Genomic DNA, 18,573 nt, shown 5'->3' with positions numbered 1-18,573 from the left:
TTGTGACATTTTACTATTTTTGGAGGCCTTAGTCATTTTTTGACGAAATTCTATTGTAATCTTTGACTTTTGCGTGTGTGTGTGCTCGTTTTGTTTTCCTTTTTTACGGAGCTTTTCTCACTGGATTTTCTTTGAATAGATATTGATGAGTCTCAACCTTTAGTCATTTGCTCTCAAGGGTTCTTAATTTTTTTCTTTTTCTCTAATAAAATCTATTCATATATTTTTGTATCATCATCTAAATTTATCTCGCCTTAACATATTTGAAAAAGAGTTCTTCATGAAAAATAGCTATGGTGGTTTACTTTGCATGATTGATAAGATGCATTATGTATTTTTATTCTTAAAAATAGGACTTTTCCAATCCCACGATTAAAATGATACTCCCTCCGTCCACTAATTCATGACCTAGGGGAGGAAACACGGGTTTTAAGAAAAAGTGTATTGTTTATTAGTTGAGTGGAGAAAGGGACCCATAAAGTGTATTGTTTATTAGTTGAGTGAAGAAAAAATGTATTGTTTATTAGGACCCACCAATTAAAAAATGTATAAATAGTTACTAAAAATAGATAGGACATGAATTGGTGGACGGAACAAAAAGGAAAATAGAACATGAATTAGTGGACGGAGTAAGTAAAATAGCTTATATAATAGAAATAATCAAGGCCAACTCCCTCACTGAATCCCATAGGCCAACACGCTTCAGACATTGAATCTCATATTTTCGATGAGGAATTTTGAAAAATAAATATTAGAATAAATTGCATTATAATAGGATACTTGTATTAGAATTACAAATGATCCTCACCATGCAAATGTATGCACAAAGAGAATTTGTGATTTTTTATTGGTAAGTCGATTAGTAAATTAGATTAAATTTTAGGGTATATACATAATTATTTAATATATTAAATTAACATGTAATATCTGCTATAAATTGTTGAATCCATCGAAATTAGATTAGTTTATTTGTATATTATTTTATCCTTTTTTCCCTCTCTTTTCTGTTCATCCTTCAGTATAAGCAAAATTTGCGCCTAGGACTAATCATCCGAAGTGAAAAAATAGATTAAAAATTAAAGTATAATAATTTTATGATAAATAAGAGCACCCGCAACGCGGGTACTCGAGTGAGTACTCGAGGAGAGGAGCGGCGTCGAGGAGCGCGATGCGGGGGGAGGTCCTCGAGGAGTTCTCGAGTTATCGGGTATCCTCGAGAAGGCGCGTGCTCTGCACGCGCCAGAAAAAAAAAAAAAAATATATATATATATATATATATATATATATATATATATTTTTTCAACGGCTTTTTCGACCGTTTTTCAATTTTTTTTTTCTTCCCCAACGGCTCTTTCGTCCGTTTGCATCCATTTTCCTTTTTTTTTTTTTTAATCTTCTTTTCTCTCTATAAATAATACTTCTCCCTACAACTCATTCACCTACAATTCATTCATCACAACTCATTCCTTCTTCCTCCTACAATTTTTCTTGCAAAATATCATATTCGTTCTTCCAAAAATGTCGGTGGGGAATCATTCGAAGTCCGGCGCGCAATTGGTACGTAGAGCACTTGAAGGACATCATGTTGTGTTGCATCATTCTCCACAACATGATTGTGGAGCACGAAGGTGAAGCGGCTGCCAACTGGAGAGATGATGACGAGGCGTCTAGCAGTGGTTCGACGGAGAGTGCTGGACAAACACCGGTGTCCTTCGAGGAATATGTGCGAATGGATAGCCTTCTCCGAGATAGACAACTACATGCTCAGCTCCGATATGATTTGATTGAGCACCTTTGGGCACGTTTCGGACCTCTAGGGCCAGAGTAGTTAATTTTTAGGAATTGTTTTTATTTTATTAAAGTTTTATGTAATATTTAGGATTTTATAATTAATGTAATTTAAATTTGAAATAAATTGTGTTATTTAAATTTGAGCAATTGCCAATACATTTGAAACCATGTTTTCTCTATATGGGAGTTTTTCCCGAAGATGAGGAGATTAGTATGTCAAAGCTCAGTAGATATTGGATTGCGGAAGGATTTCTGAAAGCAGTAAGTGGGAAAAGCTTGGAAAAGATAGCAAAAGAGTATTTAAAAGACCTTATAGGTAGAAATCTTGTTTTAAGGAACACAAGAAGAAAGTGGGGAGAAAAAAGCTGCCATATCCATGACTTGTTGAGAGACTTGTGCTTGAGAGAAGCCGAAAAAGAAAGGTTTTATTATACGGCAGCAGATAATGTAGCCATAAGCGGCTTCCCGCCTATGTCACAAGCTCGTTCTTTGATGATGTGGAATGTTGGACAAAAACTATCACCTCTCAATATGAGCTTGTTGAGGATAGTGAAAACAACTCAAGATAAAACTGATCCTGTTGAAGTTTTATCTGATGAAGCTTTATTTGATGAAGTTTTATCTGGACACGCAGATCAATTAGTTAACTCACGGTTCCTTCAAATAGGTTTAAGAGAGGGGAATGTTTCATTGTATCTTACTGCGCCAACTGATTTTTGGTACATGCCTCGCATTAGGCATGTTGAGATCGGAAAGCTTCGTCTCCCAGATCCTCCTAACGACCAAGATGACATTGTTTTGGGAAATCTGCAAAGCCTGGGGTTAGTTGAAGATTTCAAGTGTAGCGAACAAGTGGTCAAAAAAATTCCCAATATAAAGGAATTGGTTTTTTATAATTTGGGAGAGCCTGATGATGAGATGTATTGTTTCAGCAATCTCGATTGTCTAACTAAACTTGAGTCCTTGGACTGCATGTTTATAGGAAAGTCGGTAATCAACTTTCCCCATTCGCTCAAGAGATTGGTTCTTCGTAAAACAAGATGGAGTTATTGGCGGCAAGACATATTGGATAAGGTAGGTGTGTTGCCCCATCTTCAAGAGCTCAGACTCTACAAAGGGTGTTTCAACGACGAAGCGAAGTGGGAAACAACTGAAGGCCAATTTCGCAGCCTCAAATTCTTGAGTCTTTACCGTACTCTTAATCTAGAAATCTGGAAAATGAAAGCTCCCATTTTCCATGCATTGAGTGCCTTCATCTTGATGAACTAGAAGAGTTGCAGGAAATCCCTTTAGATTTTGCAGAAATACCCACACTTAGAGAAATTTATGTGAACGAATGCAGCGATTCGGCTGTGTTTTCTGCAAAAAGAATATCAGAGGAACATGAGGACTATTACGGGGAAGGAGCCCTTCAAGTTCGGATTCGCCTCGGGAGTGATAACGAAGCAGGACTAGGACTGGAAAGCTTGGATAGTCCTAACTTTCGTGTTAAACGTGTCTCATGAGAATTAATACTACTAAGGTACAAAAAAGAAATGGTAGATTTGGTTTAAATTGATTGGATTTCTAGTTTTGATTTGTAATACTCCATTTTCGTGATGGAACGAGTGTTCAGTGTAGGTAGTGTGTGGGAAAGCAAGACTCTTTCTCATGCAGAAAAAAAACAACACAAGAAACCTGTATATATGTATATGATGAGTATATTTCACCTCTAAATAGCTAACAACAAAAGCTACAAGATTTTGTTTCCCATAAAAGAATGAGAAAGATTTACAGAGACATCCATCAACTCAACTCAAGTGAAGGAAGCCTTGTCCTTCTTCCCAGCCAATATCATCGAAATCTGGAGGCCTCGGCTGAAGGCCTGGTTGAAGAGGAGACGCGTCTGGAACTCGGAGACGAAGGGGAACCACGAGAGCACCACGATGGGCATGAAGATGACGAGCCCCATCACAGCTTCAAATGCTCGGGCCAACTCCCTCACTGAATCCCATACGCCAACACGCTTCAGACAAGACCTGCACGCTTGACCAATCTGCACATTTCCAAACACAAGCTTAGCTTAGCTCTAAGAGATGATTCGTTCATTCGATCCACAGCAAGAGAAACGAGAAACGCGTGCTTACCAGAACAAGGGCCCACCCTGTGGGCATGAAGGCCAAGATAGCAGCAAATATATCGCCTACGACTAGCCCACACACCACGAACAACACGGTCATTACTGATACGAATCCGAGGAACAAGAGTGCTTTCAGAATCCTGAACATCAGCTGAAAGTCCGTACCAAATTTTCGTCTCCCCATTGACACCATCTGTTCCATAAATCAAGTTTAAACGAATTGAAGTAACGAATTAAGTAGCTTTACAACGAAACATACCTTTAATACCAGAAGAACGGTAGCCATAACAAACCAAGACAGTCCATAAACCTACAGGAATTTGAATGGAACGATGAGCAGAGCACATATGGAAAATCCAAAAACAAAAAAAATGAAATATCATGAAAGCAGTGATGTTTTTACCAGGAAGTCGTCGTTTCCATGAGATATCTTAAGGTGATAGACAATCCCGTATTGGTAGATGAAAAAGCGAAACGAGAGGAGAATCTCGAGCAGTTTACCCCGTAGGTTTGTGTATTTCAAGTGCTCCTGTTCTTCATTCCACCATGATTCCCAGCTTTTATCAGGCGCGATCCCAATGCCACCACGGTTCCCCATCCACCTTTTCCAATCCGTCCAATCATCTACCGTCTTTTGCCACTCAAATCCAGATGGATTGAAAACAAACGGAGCAAATAGCCAGGACGCTACGAGGAACCACATTGAAAACGTAATGAAAAGGTAGAGCGACGAACTGCTGGAAGCATGGCCGTAGACCACATAGAGGATTAACAATATGAAGAGCTCTAACCCTTTCACAAAGTGACTACGAGAATACAGCCTGTAGTTATCAGCAAATTTGGCATGAAAAACAACGAAACCACGACCTGTGGCTCGGTACTTGGAACCTCCATGTAAAAGGGTTCTACCATAATAATGAGATTTTGTTCCAAGCTGAAATGTAAAGAACACGGAAGCTAGCTGGAGCTGCATGACAATAAAATCGCCAATAGCATTGCGGAAGCCTCGTTCAAGCCCTATTTCCATCACCATAGGCAGAACGAGTAACAAGCCTAGCTGAAAGAAAGACTGGGTGGCCAAAGCCTCTTCAAGAGCTTTACTCTGATGAATAGACGGATCCCTCAAAATACGCCTTTCCAATCCACTCAACGCCATGTATAATCTTCCATATAAGAATACGTAGACTGTAAGCACAGTAACCTGAAAGAAATTCCGAAAACAACCCGTGAATTACGATGGCCCTGTATGATATGTATCATTGGCAAAGTGATGACCAGACATAACTACACTCACATACCATGCTACTGAAGTAAAAACCAATTGTGGTGAAGTAGAAGGACAGCATTCGGTAGAAGTCAAATTGATGTCCAAGTCGATAGACATCTCGGCTAAGAGTCTGCTCCCCATTGCCATTTGCAACCTTCGCCTCAAAAAGAGATATCTGATTCATACCAACATCTCGTCCCTTGCCCACTTGAATATATTCGTGATGTGTAACATAGCCCCTTCGAAGTGTTGAATTGTAGCCTGAAAATGGCAACTCAATCAAACATTAGATAGAGAGATAAAAGTGAGCATTAAGTAGATGAGCTTCAAGTAGATATTATATTACCAGAAAAGATGTCTTCACTCAAGTTTATTGTTTTTGAAGCTTTGCTTATGCCCCCTCTTGTCAAGTGAAAGATTCTATCAAAAATATCAGGATGTCCATAATGAAACCTTACCCTGAAAAACGACAAGGACAATTAGAAAATCGAACCTACTAATATCAAACCGGCTAATTCCGATTTCAATCAAACTATGAATTTGATAGATAAAAGCAATGAATCAAATAGGGGATACATTTATCTGAACATTAAGCTCAAGATTATATTCTTAATAACCAGGATCCCAACGCTTTTAAACATGATTAATTAGCATAACACAATAATAAGCATTACACCACATGTGCAACCAAAATATGACTTAAAAGACTAATAAATACAGAAGGTACAGATTTACCTTAGAGGGTTTGCCAAAACTCTTTGACCAATTGTCACGAAACTGGTTTCTTGATTGGACATGAACCAAGCTAGTGACGAAACACTATGATCAAAGGAAATGGTAAGCATATTCGTAATAGTGTGTATAAGTATAGTATTGTTGTACCTAACTAATGTATTATAGCCTCAAAATGCAAATACAGACCTTCCTGTGAAAATGTGCTCCCTTAGTCCTAATATTGTTGGCGTGCGATCTCCATGATGAGTCTTCAAAAGTTCCTCCAAAACATTGCGCATTTTGAAAGCTTCTTCAAAATAGTTGTCCTATTGAAAAATAATCAGATACTGGCTAATATTTACAGCAGTGGCTGGTAATAGTATTAGCTGTAGTGATATTTCAATTTTTTTTATTACAATAATTTTCTCAAGTGATTCATCCTCCTCAAACTCGTGACTGAAAAATTTAGAAAAAAAAACTGAAAGACGATAATTTATTTTGATTACAAAAATCTTTTGCCTAGCTTCTTACAAGGTGTTGGGCCATATGTATATATATACAAAAAGGAAAAAAAGGAGATTACCAACCTGATTCATGTCTATGGCTTGCAAGGCTTCCCCCCGTGTAAAAATGATAGCATGATTTTGATTCTCAGGCTTCCCTTCACCAATTTCTGTTGGAGGACCTGGAAGCTTGATACGATATATTTCCTGGCATTGCAATGCACATTTCTTACTTGTTAAGATATGCAACGATTAATAGAAAAAGACAAGAAGGCTCAGATTAGATCAAATGTCATAGGTACATATTCAAATTGTCCGAAGGATAACTGTAGTAGAAATGATAGCTGCACTAGAGTTAAGGTTGATCTTATACCTCATCCAACTTCTCGCCTCCCTTGACCAGAACGGAATAATAGACCTTTTCTGTTTTCCCACTAATAGTCTCCTCTCTCTCATCTATATAAGCAATCCGTAGTGATGGATACCTTGAAAATTAAAATACTGTCAATAGATCATACTCGAATACACAGACACTGACACAGACACACACTCGCATATAAATGAGTTTAAGTCTTAACTTACGCCAACATAAGATTCAAAATATTGACATAACAACTCCTGTCATGTGCATCACTAGATTTTTTCTGGTTGCCATAAACCTGACAGGACACAACATAAGTGAATTTCAGGTCTGCTAAAGCTTGTGCCCGTTCCTTGAGGATTCTGTAGTCCCTATGCTTTACATCAATGGCTCGATATCCACCAAAAATGGCTGGCAAGAATATGAAAATATTTATTAGTAGAAAGCATCATATCAGAAAACAAAGATAAGTTAATTGTAGAAAGTCTTAAAAGAGATTAAAAGATTCATCAAAGTGTGCGTAGCAAAAGATTCAGAAGCCTCAACCAACCATTATCATCAGCAAAATCCAGAAAACATTGAAGCTCCAAAGTCTCCCGGTAATACATCATTCCTCGCACTGGTGATTCAGCCACCCCAAAAAAGAAAGTAAAAAATTAATATACCCTAAACCAATGGCCAAAACTAACATTTATAAGTTACTCGAATCTGCAGGTTGTCTAACCTGTACGGGCAAGTGTCTGACCCCTGTAAGACACCCATTGACGATCCAATTCTGAACGGTCTTTATCGGCATAATCGAGTTTAGGATCATTGATTCGCTCCTCATAATTTTTCCATTCATCTTTGCAATGGTTAATAAAGAGTTGAAGAGTTTAATGAACCATCATTAGTTATTATACAGAAAAAATAAGCTTAAAACTCACCAGGATATATTTTCTGAAGATAAAATAGGGTCGTAATGCCATCCTCATTTTCTTTGTTAAGCTCTTCAGTTGAATAAAGTACGGACTCTTTGTAGTAAGGAGTCAAAACACTGAACCATTAAAAAAAGTGGCATTAACTAGAATTGTTTGACATACAGCAACATTGTGTTTCCAAGATCGTAATTCTCAATTGACATGTAACAAAATGTAGTGAAATATGAGACTGAAAGAACTTAAACAGTCAAGTAATCAACCATTTGATAACTAAGCTCACAGATATACTAGCAAGTAATCTGAGGCTTTTAAGATGTAAACTGACCTGAAAGAGAGCATATTACGAACTTTAGGCGCATTTGGCATGATCATAAATAAAGAGTTCGCAAAGAAAGTAGTCCGCCGACGAGCTTCCAAATTCATGGGCACATTGATTGCTGATTCTTTCACAGTCAAAAGTAAATGAAGCCTGACAACCTGTATAACAGAATGTGAAACAAAGAAAGACAGGGGAAAAAAGAACAAGGGAGATTTGGTGGAAGAAACCAGTGAAGATGTAAATCTTCAAAATCGCCAATACCTTTTCCATCCAGGGCCCACTTTGCAAGAGGTCAATGTTTACCCTTTCAAACTTCTGCTCTTTCTTTTCATCTTTATGGAATGCATGGGCTTTCTCCAAAACCCTACACAAAAAAGGAACATCTACAACTCTCAAACTTCTGGAAAAAACTAGTAGGCATGACTGCTAATGGGGATTTTATGATAGACTTACTCGTGCCCATTCTTCATTACATCTTGAATGATGATCTCTACAATATCCTGGAGTTTGTTGATGATCTGAGACCGATATAACTGTATATCATCCTCATGGTCTGCCATCTGCCAATTTACAAAATAAAACAATATATAAAGTTAGCAAGAGATATACAATATCTAGATTGCTTCAACAAAATAAAATAAGTTGAAAAATCAATGATGGAACTTACTAGTAGGTCTAGGAATTTATCCAACTTATCACTTAACATTGGTAGTCCACTCATCTTAAATTCCTTCAAGAATCTTTTCTCTTGGAGGCTGTTTTCCACTTCTTGACAAATTTGCCATATGATTCTGGAGTGGTGGACCAACAATAGAAGCAACTCATGTTAGCAGGAATAGCGACCGAACAACTTTCTAATAAAAAATGTTAACAAGCAAAACTGACAGGTAGAGTTGCCACTGAAAGGTAAGCAAATAGGTACAACTTACTTCTTATCCCCTTTATCTAGCAGAAGAGCAAAAAGCAAGTCTCGTAGCGTCTCATAGCATTCAATTATTGCAAAATACATGAAATCGTCATTCTTAATTTTCCTGATGAGATCAGCATCTTCCCTTTCCTTGAAATCTTTAGCCATGTCCAATGCTATCGGAATCTATCAATAATAAGACAATGAGTCACAATAAAAGTGCATTAAAAGTTAAAGAACTTTATATTAGACATGTTATACCTTACTAGCGAGCAAGAAAGGAGGCCACTGGACAACAGATACATCACTTGATGAATATGGCACAAGCAGCAGATTTTTCTCCCTGGAAAGTTTGATTATATACAGCACGGATTTTCATGAATCGAGTTAAAACATCATTATGACAGAATACAGTGAGAACTTTCTTCTCCAATGACTCCATGTCTCCATGTAGTTGAAATCACATTGAAACTAAAGCATTGATAAACCATCATATAGAAACATACTAACCTATGGCTTATCAAATCTTCATTTCTCATGGATAAAATGAACTCATTCCACATCTGAGAGAACTTTGCAATATTTATTCTCTCCAATGTGTCATCCTGTGCCATAGAAGTTTCTCAATCAAATGAGAAAGGCAGAATCAAACATTTAAATGCCACAGGAGCACAAAATTTGAAAGTCGGAACACTTCTGATATATCTATAAGGACCATAAATACACTAGTTGTGAATGTACACAAAATTATCCATGTACTCAGTTATAATGACAATCAACTAATTTGATACTTATTATATTACTCATGCATCTGAGTTTTTGAAATTTCTATTCTTAAATAAAGCTCTAGTTGTAATTGAATAGTGATTCCTCTACGATAAGTGGACAGCATTTACTACAAAGTATTAACATTGGAGCACTGAATGACCACAAGGATACCTACATACCTGCTGGTGTTGTCTGCTTTCATCTTTGGAATATGGAACGAGGCGCCTGCTGAAAGCTGAGGGAACAGATTCGAATCTTGCCCTTAACATACCAAGAGTTCTTATCTACAATTGGAAACATGGCACCGAAAAGGATTAAGGAAAAGTTTTAGAGAGCGCGCTTATTATTTTATCAGGCAAATGGCTGAAATATCTCTGACCTCTCCAAGATGACTGAAGGCACCATAAATCCCACCAATAATAGTTGCGAAGATAGCATACCATATTTGTGTATCCATGAAATAGACCTATATGCAAATAAACCTTTTCAAGGATTTGCAAAGACATTTTTAGCAGAAAGTTTTACATTGACTAGTGTTTCTCATCACATACCAGAACGACTGGGGCCCATATTGCAATAACAACAGCAGAATTGTGAGTAACTGCATCAGTTCATGCTAGATTAGTTAGGCCAGGGCCACAAAAGCTACATAAAACATAATAACTCTCAAATCAATGGTGTTACCATTTGGAAAAAACTCGTGCCAGTCATAGCTACTGACTTTGAGATTCATGATAATCCATGTTGGTTGAATCAACGGCAATATCTAGTTCAACAGAAAAAATAGCAGTAAAGACAAGAAAATGCATATCTCTAGGAGTAGAAAGCTATAGAGGATGCCAAAGCACTTGATTGCCAACGCATACCTCAACATAATAGCTGAATGCAAGCTTGCTTATTATCAGGGTAATCCAAAAGAGTGTGTATCTGGAAATCAAGAAAGTTCACATCAAGGTAAGGTGAAATTGGGATGTAATCTGAGAACTCTTCGAACACAATATCTATGCCCCAGGGGCAAGAAATAATTTGCATTCAAAAAATAAGACAATTATATTTTCTTCATGGGTGCATGTTCTTGAAATGTGCACAGTTGCGCGTTTATCATATGTAAAATTGCAATGCAAAAACCAAAGACAGATGAGGCAGATAGCACAAGGATAAAAAGTGATGTGAAAAAATCAAGACGGCTTTACAAGTTAACATGCGTTTGCCACAGAACAACAGTTCAGGGGCTCTTGATGGGCATCTATTATCTTACTTTAAAAGGGATAACATGTCTTCGTGCATTCCTCTTCCCACATACAACTTCGGCTGGAATATGAGGGCGGCCATTAGTTCATAAAGCACAAGATATTGTCCACTATGAGGAATATCAATTCTTAAAGACTTACCTGGGACCACCACATTAGGACACTAATGATGCGCCAGTTTGAACGCTCCATAGATCTCCGCAGACAAGGACATAAAAATAGTAAGGCAGAAAATATATTGGGTACCAAATATATTGCAACACAATAGTAGTAGAGAGACTGTGTCTGCCAATCTCCTCCCAAAGAATTGAAGAATCTTATAATCCCTCTTGGGTTTTGAACAGATCTCGAATATGCTACTGGCATGACTACAAGCCAAAATGCAGCAAATGCAAGTTTCAGGAGGTAGCGGAGTGTCTGAGTATATTTCAGGCTCCTCCAGGCATTAAAGCTGAGGACTATATCCAAGATAGCTGGAGAAGGAGAATAGATTGTAGACATGTTATGAATCTTTTTACAGCAGATTTAAAAGACAGTAATTTCTTAATTATTTGAATTTCCACAACAATGGAAATAGCATTCTGGACAGGAAAAGATGAGACAAAGCCCTGCATGTGGGGAGTAAAATTTGAAGTTACCTTGTAGAAAGTTTAGAATAGATGCCGTGACAAAGATGCTCGAGACATTTTGGAGTACATTATCATCTAAAAGAGCATTTGAGGATATACGTTGATGCCATGCAATGATAATCATAGCCTGATAAGAAGACACGATAGTTAAAGAAACCAAAGGAAGTCATGAAAAAAATCAAAGAATATAAAGAACATCGACCCATGCTGTGATTTTTCCTCAAGACATTCTACATCAATTTTATGGAATGAATCCACTTAGTAAAGAAAATTATACATGTTTACATGTACAAAATTAGGATACTATCTACTTTACAGACTCCTTATTTAAAATGCAAAAGGCCTCATATAAACAACTCAAGTAGAGCCTTATTATCGAGCATGAAATCATGCACTAAAGCTCATTGGGTGCCAATTAATGAACTGTGTATCAGTATGTAACTCCCCAAGCCCATGCGGGTGGGGGCTCGTAGCTTTAGCCGTACAATGGGCTCTGGTAGCAACGTTTCCAGAAAGTTACGTCATCTTTTCTTTTAAAAACTTGATTTCAACTTCATTTATTCAAGAGAATATATGTTGTTGGAAATCAGCATACATTCAACAGAATGAATAATTCAGTAAGGTTCCATGCATCTCCTTCCATGTCTTTATGCCATCTGTTTTTGTCTTATTCAATTTCTCTATATATATCAAGATTAATAAGAAGTCATAACAGTTAATTAATGCCAGATATAAGTAAGGAAATAGCAAAAGCAATTTGAATTACCTGGAGGGCCAAGATGAAGAAGATCCACATTCTGTCGAAACTCCTATAAAGGTGCCAAAACGTGCGCAGTTCAACAAAATTTGTCTTTGGTTTTCTCTTTCCTACAGCCTGGTTATTTTCCTATGGACATGATTCAAATAAGAAATTATATCAGAGAATCACATAATATTACATTGCAACAGTCTGTTTTTTGAGATATCTTAAATGGCTAGTCAGAGTATTCTTTAGTTCAAGTACAATGAATATATTTAATATACAAGAAAACTTCTCACTAAACTAACAGCCTGTTCACTCTCTCCAAAGCAGTAAAGATTCTCATTTTACTTTTATGGCAGGCGGCTGTTAAAAGGTACTCAAACTACTCCCATTAGTACTGCTATCCTCGGAATTCCTGACCATCCAATTCCATGCAAAGAGAAATTCCACCAAATGGCAATAGGAAGAGGATATTATTGGTTCTTGTGCCAAAATGCTCACATTATGCAAAACCGGAAGTTGGTCTACCAAGTTACAACACTCCAGTTAACTGGCAAAATTGTAGCGAAGTGAATTTCTTCCATATAAGAAAGTCACCCTCGAAGCTAAGAAACATGCTATCTTTCCGTCTTCTATATGGTTAATCTGTTGGTTGTAAGCTTCTAGATATTTCTAAATAAAACTCGGTCACCGTAGGTTGTTTAGGGTAAAAGGAAGAAAGTGCCATGATTTAAAAACAGAATTTGGTTAATCTTTGTGTTTCTTTTTTATAGGTGAGCCCTATACTATAAAAACACAGTGCATACCTTGTTTGCTGGCTTTATTACATCTGAATGCACAAAGAAATCAGCTTTGCGATCCCAAGGCCACCCCAACTTAAAACACTTCTCGGTCCTAAGAACAAAGGGAAAAGGAGGTCAAGAGAAGTAACCAAGTAAATAGATAAAAGCACACAAAAGACATAGATATCAAATTAGGTTTGACTAAATAGATAATAAAGTTACCAAAAATATTCATTAAGATCATCATAGTTCCTCCACTCCGAATGGCTTGACTTCCCATTTTTGTTTCTCCTAGCTTCCTTCAATAATAGAGATGAAAGATTTTGAAACCAAAACAAAATAAGTAAACATTGAGTAGCATAGTGAGAAAGATTTTTACCTTTTGCATAACCTCATATATCGGTGTCACAACATCCCTCAGAAACGACTCCTCACCTTGTGGTGCTGCTGTCTGAGATGTAGCTCCGATTACATGTTGAGCATTGCTAAACAGAGTTCCATACATGTCATGTGCCATCTGCGATTTAGTAAAATACGAAAGAGTTAATATTTTCCCAAAAGGGGACAAAAATAAATACACGAGTAACTTTTTCAACCCATATAAAATGATTCTAAAACATTTCCAGCTCGTTCGAAGATATGAATGATTGTGTCAAAGAAGAGAGCATACCCGGTGAAAAATGTAGCACAGGCATTCTGGCATGAATCGAAGGTTGGAAGCTTCACCCCAGATAAGGAGATAAAGTCCAATGTAAAGAAGCTGCGACTGTTGCCTCCTGTCACCCCACGGACACCTGCAAGTAGAACGATAAATGTGTGATTATTGCTTAGTTAACGGTAATTAGGTGATAATGTAGCCGTAAAGCAGTCAACTTACTCCAGATTAGATGCTGTGTGCAAGTATTTACACCATGATTGATAATTCTTGAATACCTTATCCATCAGCCTTTCCACTGTACTGCTGTCTAACTGCAGTACCAATTCGACAGAAAATACATAATAAGGAGAAGCAGTTCACTTGAAGGAAGAGGTGAGCATCAAATTTTACTTGCGGTAGTTTATCTCTCTTTCTAGATATTGAGCGATAAACAAAATACTTACGAGTTCATAGTCCTGAAGGTTCTTATTCCTCACATCCATATTAGCAAGAAGCAATATCAAGTGCTCCCGCTGATTCGCTACATTCCCTTTCTTCAACACCAACAGGAGATCAAACAAACTCAAGTCAGCTTATCTGAGCTATCTTAAGCGTTCACAGACAAAACTCAACTAGCAAACAAAAAATAAAAATCTGTAGATTGGAAATATAAGCACATTTATGTTGAGAGGAACCAATTTTTTTTAAAGAGGTTCAATTTAGGTGTTTCTAGAAAAGGAAAATTGAGCATTTCACTGTACCTGGAAACCAAAGCGTAAAGAAAGCCATTCGAGAATATCAATTACTCTTCTTTCCTTCCCGTCAGGCATTAGGAACATGGGGAGATCATCTACACTACGGATAGCGCAAAGTGCTGCTTTTATCTGATTAGCAGATACAATAAGTTTGGTAAAACAGGTATTTGGCTAATTAAAATCCATATTTAACTTTATATAACAAGAGACTAGAGTTCATAGTTATTGTGAATCTTCACAAATAAACCTCAGGGAGTTCCATAATTGCTGGTTTCACGCCAACAGCATACAAGGGCAAAATGTTATAATGCGCGTACTGTTCTTTTTTCTCCTCAACATCTTTTGCATATCTGTGAGTCTGCATTTATCATGTAAATAGAATAAACATATTTTACTAAGATTCTTGAGTTGAACAATAAACAGACACGGAAGCCAAACCTGATCATCAACTTTTGATGGAGGTACTACCGTCCTCAGGACATCATGCAATACAGTAGCAATCTGATATATCTTAGCCATCTCTTCCCTGTAGAGGCAATTAATACAATATTAAGGTCAAAAGGTGCATATTCACAATGTGCCAACGCTATGTTGATAAAATGATCTTGAGATGAGGCATACGGTTTTTTGGTATATTGGCCCTCTCGGATATTCTTCTCATAGAACATCTGATAATATCTCTGGATTTCTCTAGGATCATTTGAGGCAAGTATGGGTTTCGTCTCTTCTTCTTCCTGCAACCATACAGTTCCAATGATGTACAAGTCCAGGATGCATACAACCAAAATGAGCATATAAAAAGTGATCGGAAATGACAACAATGCCAAACCCAAATAGAAAAGTACAAATTATCCTGCAGAAAGAAAGAGAGGTTGATAACTAATAAAACCAAAATCAACATTATCAGGCCTACCGTTTCAAGTCTGTGCAGCAAATACGTCTTAAACTGCCGAATACCCCGCCCACTTGAGGTTGGGTCCATCCGGTGTGCTTTCTCAAATGCATGGAAACGGCCTAATCCAAAATTACAAGAAATCAATAAGAATTCAAAGTAGTTATGCATGGGCATGATAAGCAGGAAACGATCATGCAAACTATAAATGCATAAAAAGAATCACTAGATGGATTGTTGAAATGGGAGAACTTGATTTAGTCCAAAGAAGTTAGAAACAGCACATGAAATGAAAGATTGCAAGCCCCTGTATAGCCTCACTATAAATATGGTTAAATAGTCATTATTTTCCATGTAGGTAAACGAATAAAGAAGGAAGGGCAGCTCTGCAATGATGCCACCCCACTTCCTTAGCTCCAAACATTCATTTCGTCAGAATGCAACTCCTTAAAAAGTCAAACCTGATAAATATCTATGATATCTTCTCAATTTGCTTAAAAGGAAACCATAGATCCAACCAAATAAATATGAAACTAATGCTAAAAACAAACACCTAAATAACCATAAACCGGATAGTCAAAGCTCCAATTAATTACTAAAAACTAGATTCTTCTTTGACTAAAGGAATCAATCAAAACCACCACATCACAACAAACTTGGTCAGCAATCAAGGTATAAGCAATTGATCCTCCAAGTGGCAAGGTAGACTATGGAATATGTGTTCTTCAAAAGGTGAGAGAGGGAAGTAAGATACCTCGTTTCACAAACCAAAGGTCTCCGATTCTTGGCCCCCCCGGGCCAGGGCCGGCCCCAGGGCCGCGGACTTAAAAGAGCAGATGCACTTCTGATTCCATGTTCCTAAATCCTAATACTTCACACACCCACAAAAAGGCTGGAATCTCCAGCATAATTCCATAACAACCAAATCGAATCGGAGCCAGATAGGTAGATGGTTGAAATTTACATATTATGGTATTATATATAAACACATGCACTCATCAAAAAACTGGGGGGGCTGGGCCATACTGGCCCCCCCTGAATCTGCATAAGGAATCGATGCTCTTAGCAAGAAAAAGCCAAAATATTCCACAAAATCGCAATCATTACTATCCATTTTTTCATCCAAAACCAACTAAACAAAACACAACAAATCACAACATAGTCATCACACACCAAAACGATATCTAAACAGAAGACAAAATCAGAGCTCCATGCATAATCAGTACATCAATTTCTTACATAAATAAGCAACTCTGGGATTCTCCTTCTCAACTTCGTTTGCGACGCGGAGGATGGGCGCGATGGAGGCCAGCGACGAGGGCACGAGCTCGCTGTCGACGGCGGCGCTGTCGTCGGCGCGGTCCACCATGGTGGGCGTCCTCCTCGACGGCAAGCGCGGGCTGAGCTCGCTCTTGGTCCCGCTCGAACTAGCCATGATTCTTCACAGTGATTGAGGAAACGTAATGGAGATGGTAATGACTGTATATATAGAAAAGACGAGTGCGAAAAATTCATTCTTTTATGGTGTGCTTTTTCCTGCTTTTGATTTCTCAGGGAGGAAGGAAAGAATGTGGGGTAAGGAAGAGTGGGAAAAAATGTTTGTTTTGATGTGTGCATAAAAATAGGTGCTTTTTAGCTTTGGCTTTGGCTTGCTTTTGCTTAGTGTGAGTGGTTTTGCTTTATGGGGTTTTTGGGTTTTGTTTAATGGTGGGAAATCAGAAGCGCACTAGCTTTGTTGAATACGAGGAGGAATGCTTGAGGAGGAGGGACTGTATCTGATGCGCCGACGCCATTGCTGTTTCTGTCGTCGCCACCTTTCTTCATCATCTTCCCATTTCGGATATCTAACCATTACTATATCACTTTCTTCAAGTTTCAAAGAGATGTTTAGGGGAGAATGAATGTTTACTTTTTAAAGTTGTGATTTTGAATTATTCAAAAAAAAAAAAAAAAGTTTTGATTTTGGAGCAAAGACCTTTGAAATTTGTATATCTACGTGGATTATCAAATTTATTTTTGATAATTTGAGAATAATGAATCAATGATAGTTTGCGTTGAGAAATTATCAACTTTTAAGTATTGAGTGCATGTGAGTGGTTAGACTAAAAAAGTTGATAGTTGATTACCTGAAAGATATTGAATGGATCTGCATAGTTTCTAGTAGTAGTAGATTACATAATACTCCCTCTTTCTTTATTACAGTAAATCTATGCGGTCATATTTTGGCTATCCATAATTTAAGAATTTTTTTGCTTTATTTAATTTATATTTTTAAATAAAAATAAAATTTAATTATTTTACTGTATTATTTATATTGTATCTATTTTTAATAATTTTTTTGCATTTTTTATTTTTTAATAAAAAAAAAGTTTTTAAAAAAACTATAGTATTGACAATATAATAAAATAATTAATTTTTATTTTTATTTTAAGCTATATAAAGTAAAAATTTGTATATTTAACTAATTTGTGGGTCGTCAGAATATGATTGTTTAACACCACTTCTTTCATGTGTGCGTCAGTGCGTGTGTTTGTCAAGCGGTAAGAGGTTAATGTCTAAGGTCAAAGGTATTAGGTTTGAGTCCCTGTGACGCGGTCATTAAATTTTTTTATTTAATATTGTTAATTTATTAAAAAAAACACCATTTCTTTTATTAGAGAAATATTTTATCCTAATCCGTGGTTTAAAATGGGTCGAGGGCTACATTTGATTTTAATTCCAAAGCTGCTGGCTTCCAAAAAAATTCCAAAGCTCTAAATAAAAAAAAAAAAGCAAAAATAAAATGAAAACAAACCAAAAAACTGATTACAAAACAAAATGAGAAGTGAATAGATCGCAATTGGGCTTTTCTTGTTCGGTAATTGAGAGCCCAATATTTGGGCCACCAGATGCAAAGCCCAAAACAAACTGATTTCAATTCCTTTTCTTATTTTTATGATCGAAATCTTTTTTTTTTTTTTTGTAACTTCTTTTATTTGAAAAGAAAAACAGAATTAATCATAAATCCCAATGTATGATCGGACATTTTGAATCGTGAAGCGGCTTTTCTATTTTAATTTTTGTAAAACGAGACTTGCAATTCACAATTAAATCTAACCTCGTGAGATAAATTAAAATTTACACAAAAAATAAAAATGGTAATGCAACTAGAGTGAAAAAAAGTAAGAAAGTGCCAACTTACGAAGAGTTCGAGGAACACTTTGGATTCTTTGTGATA

The 18,573-nt window shown here is 36.9% G+C and overlaps 2 protein-coding genes across 3 annotated transcripts; one reads left to right on the top strand and one right to left on the bottom strand.

Moving 5' to 3' along the window:
- The first annotated feature begins 1,971 nt into the window (after positions 1–1,971).
- LOC131024776 (putative late blight resistance protein homolog R1B-16) lies at positions 1,972–3,296 on the top strand. Its single transcript, XM_057954315.1, has 2 exons — positions 1,972–2,909; positions 2,999–3,296. Exons 1-2 carry the CDS (start codon positions 1,972–1,974, stop codon positions 3,294–3,296), a joined length of 1,236 nt encoding a protein of 411 aa, XP_057810298.1.
- A 131-nt stretch (positions 3,297–3,427) lies between these two features.
- On the bottom strand, positions 3,428–17,188 carry LOC130985058 (callose synthase 7-like). 2 transcript variants are annotated; one of them, XM_057907825.1, is made up of 42 exons: positions 16,596–17,188; positions 15,378–15,478; positions 15,086–15,198; positions 14,903–14,990; positions 14,712–14,822; positions 14,471–14,593; positions 14,174–14,263; positions 13,950–14,041; positions 13,743–13,866; positions 13,452–13,589; positions 13,295–13,371; positions 13,097–13,184; positions 12,315–12,434; positions 11,558–11,675; positions 11,061–11,392; positions 10,928–10,980; positions 10,536–10,596; positions 10,354–10,435; positions 10,221–10,270; positions 10,049–10,135; positions 9,849–9,953; positions 9,412–9,506; positions 9,163–9,244; positions 8,924–9,087; positions 8,662–8,785; positions 8,448–8,554; positions 8,256–8,358; positions 8,001–8,152; positions 7,682–7,791; positions 7,480–7,599; positions 7,306–7,374; positions 6,977–7,166; positions 6,768–6,879; positions 6,479–6,601; positions 6,099–6,217; positions 5,913–5,996; positions 5,524–5,636; positions 5,209–5,438; positions 4,314–5,111; positions 4,170–4,220; positions 3,918–4,103; positions 3,428–3,826 (listed from the first exon to the last, which is right to left on the bottom strand). In XM_057907825.1, the coding sequence occupies exons 1-42, from the start codon at positions 16,789–16,791 to the stop codon at positions 3,587–3,589; spliced, it is 5,721 nt and encodes a 1,906-aa protein (XP_057763808.1). In that variant the 5' UTR covers positions 16,792–17,188; the 3' UTR covers positions 3,428–3,586. The 2 variants fall into 2 exon arrangements, with proteins under 2 accessions (XP_057763808.1, XP_057763809.1); XM_057907826.1 differs by lacking the exon at positions 16,596–17,188 and adding an exon at positions 16,111–16,323.
- Positions 17,189–18,573: the final 1,385 nt, after the last annotated feature.

This window comes from Salvia miltiorrhiza, chromosome 5 (genome assembly GCF_028751815.1).
Source record: "Salvia miltiorrhiza cultivar Shanhuang (shh) chromosome 5, IMPLAD_Smil_shh, whole genome shotgun sequence".
In the NCBI taxonomy this organism is placed as follows: Eukaryota; Viridiplantae; Streptophyta; class Magnoliopsida; order Lamiales; family Lamiaceae; genus Salvia; species Salvia miltiorrhiza.
The sequence above is the reverse complement of the archived record's forward strand: the minus strand, read 5'-3'. Positions and strand labels throughout refer to the sequence as shown.

What these genes read in the sequence shown, in the direction of transcription:
- LOC131024776 (XM_057954315.1), top strand. Translation starts at nt 1,972, where the DNA reads ATGGGAGTTTTTCCCGAAGATGAGGAGATTAGTATGTCAAAGCTCAGT. An exon ending in GAGCTCAGACTCTACAAAGG is followed by an intron (nt 2,910 to 2,998) that starts GTGTTTCAACGA and finishes CTCTTAATCTAG; the next exon opens with AAATCTGGAAAATGAAAGCT.
- LOC130985058 (XM_057907825.1), bottom strand. Translation starts at nt 16,791, where the DNA reads ATGGCTAGTTCGAGCGGGACCAAGAGCGAGCTCAGCCCGCGCTTGCCG. An exon ending in CTTTCTTGCTCGCTAGTAAG is followed by an intron (nt 9,088 to 9,162) that starts GTATAACATGTC and finishes TATTATTGATAG; the next exon opens with ATTCCGATAGCATTGGACAT. An exon ending in GAGGCGAGAAGTTGGATGAG is followed by an intron (nt 6,602 to 6,767) that starts GTATAAGATCAA and finishes TTGCAATGCCAG; the next exon opens with GAAATATATCGTATCAAGCT.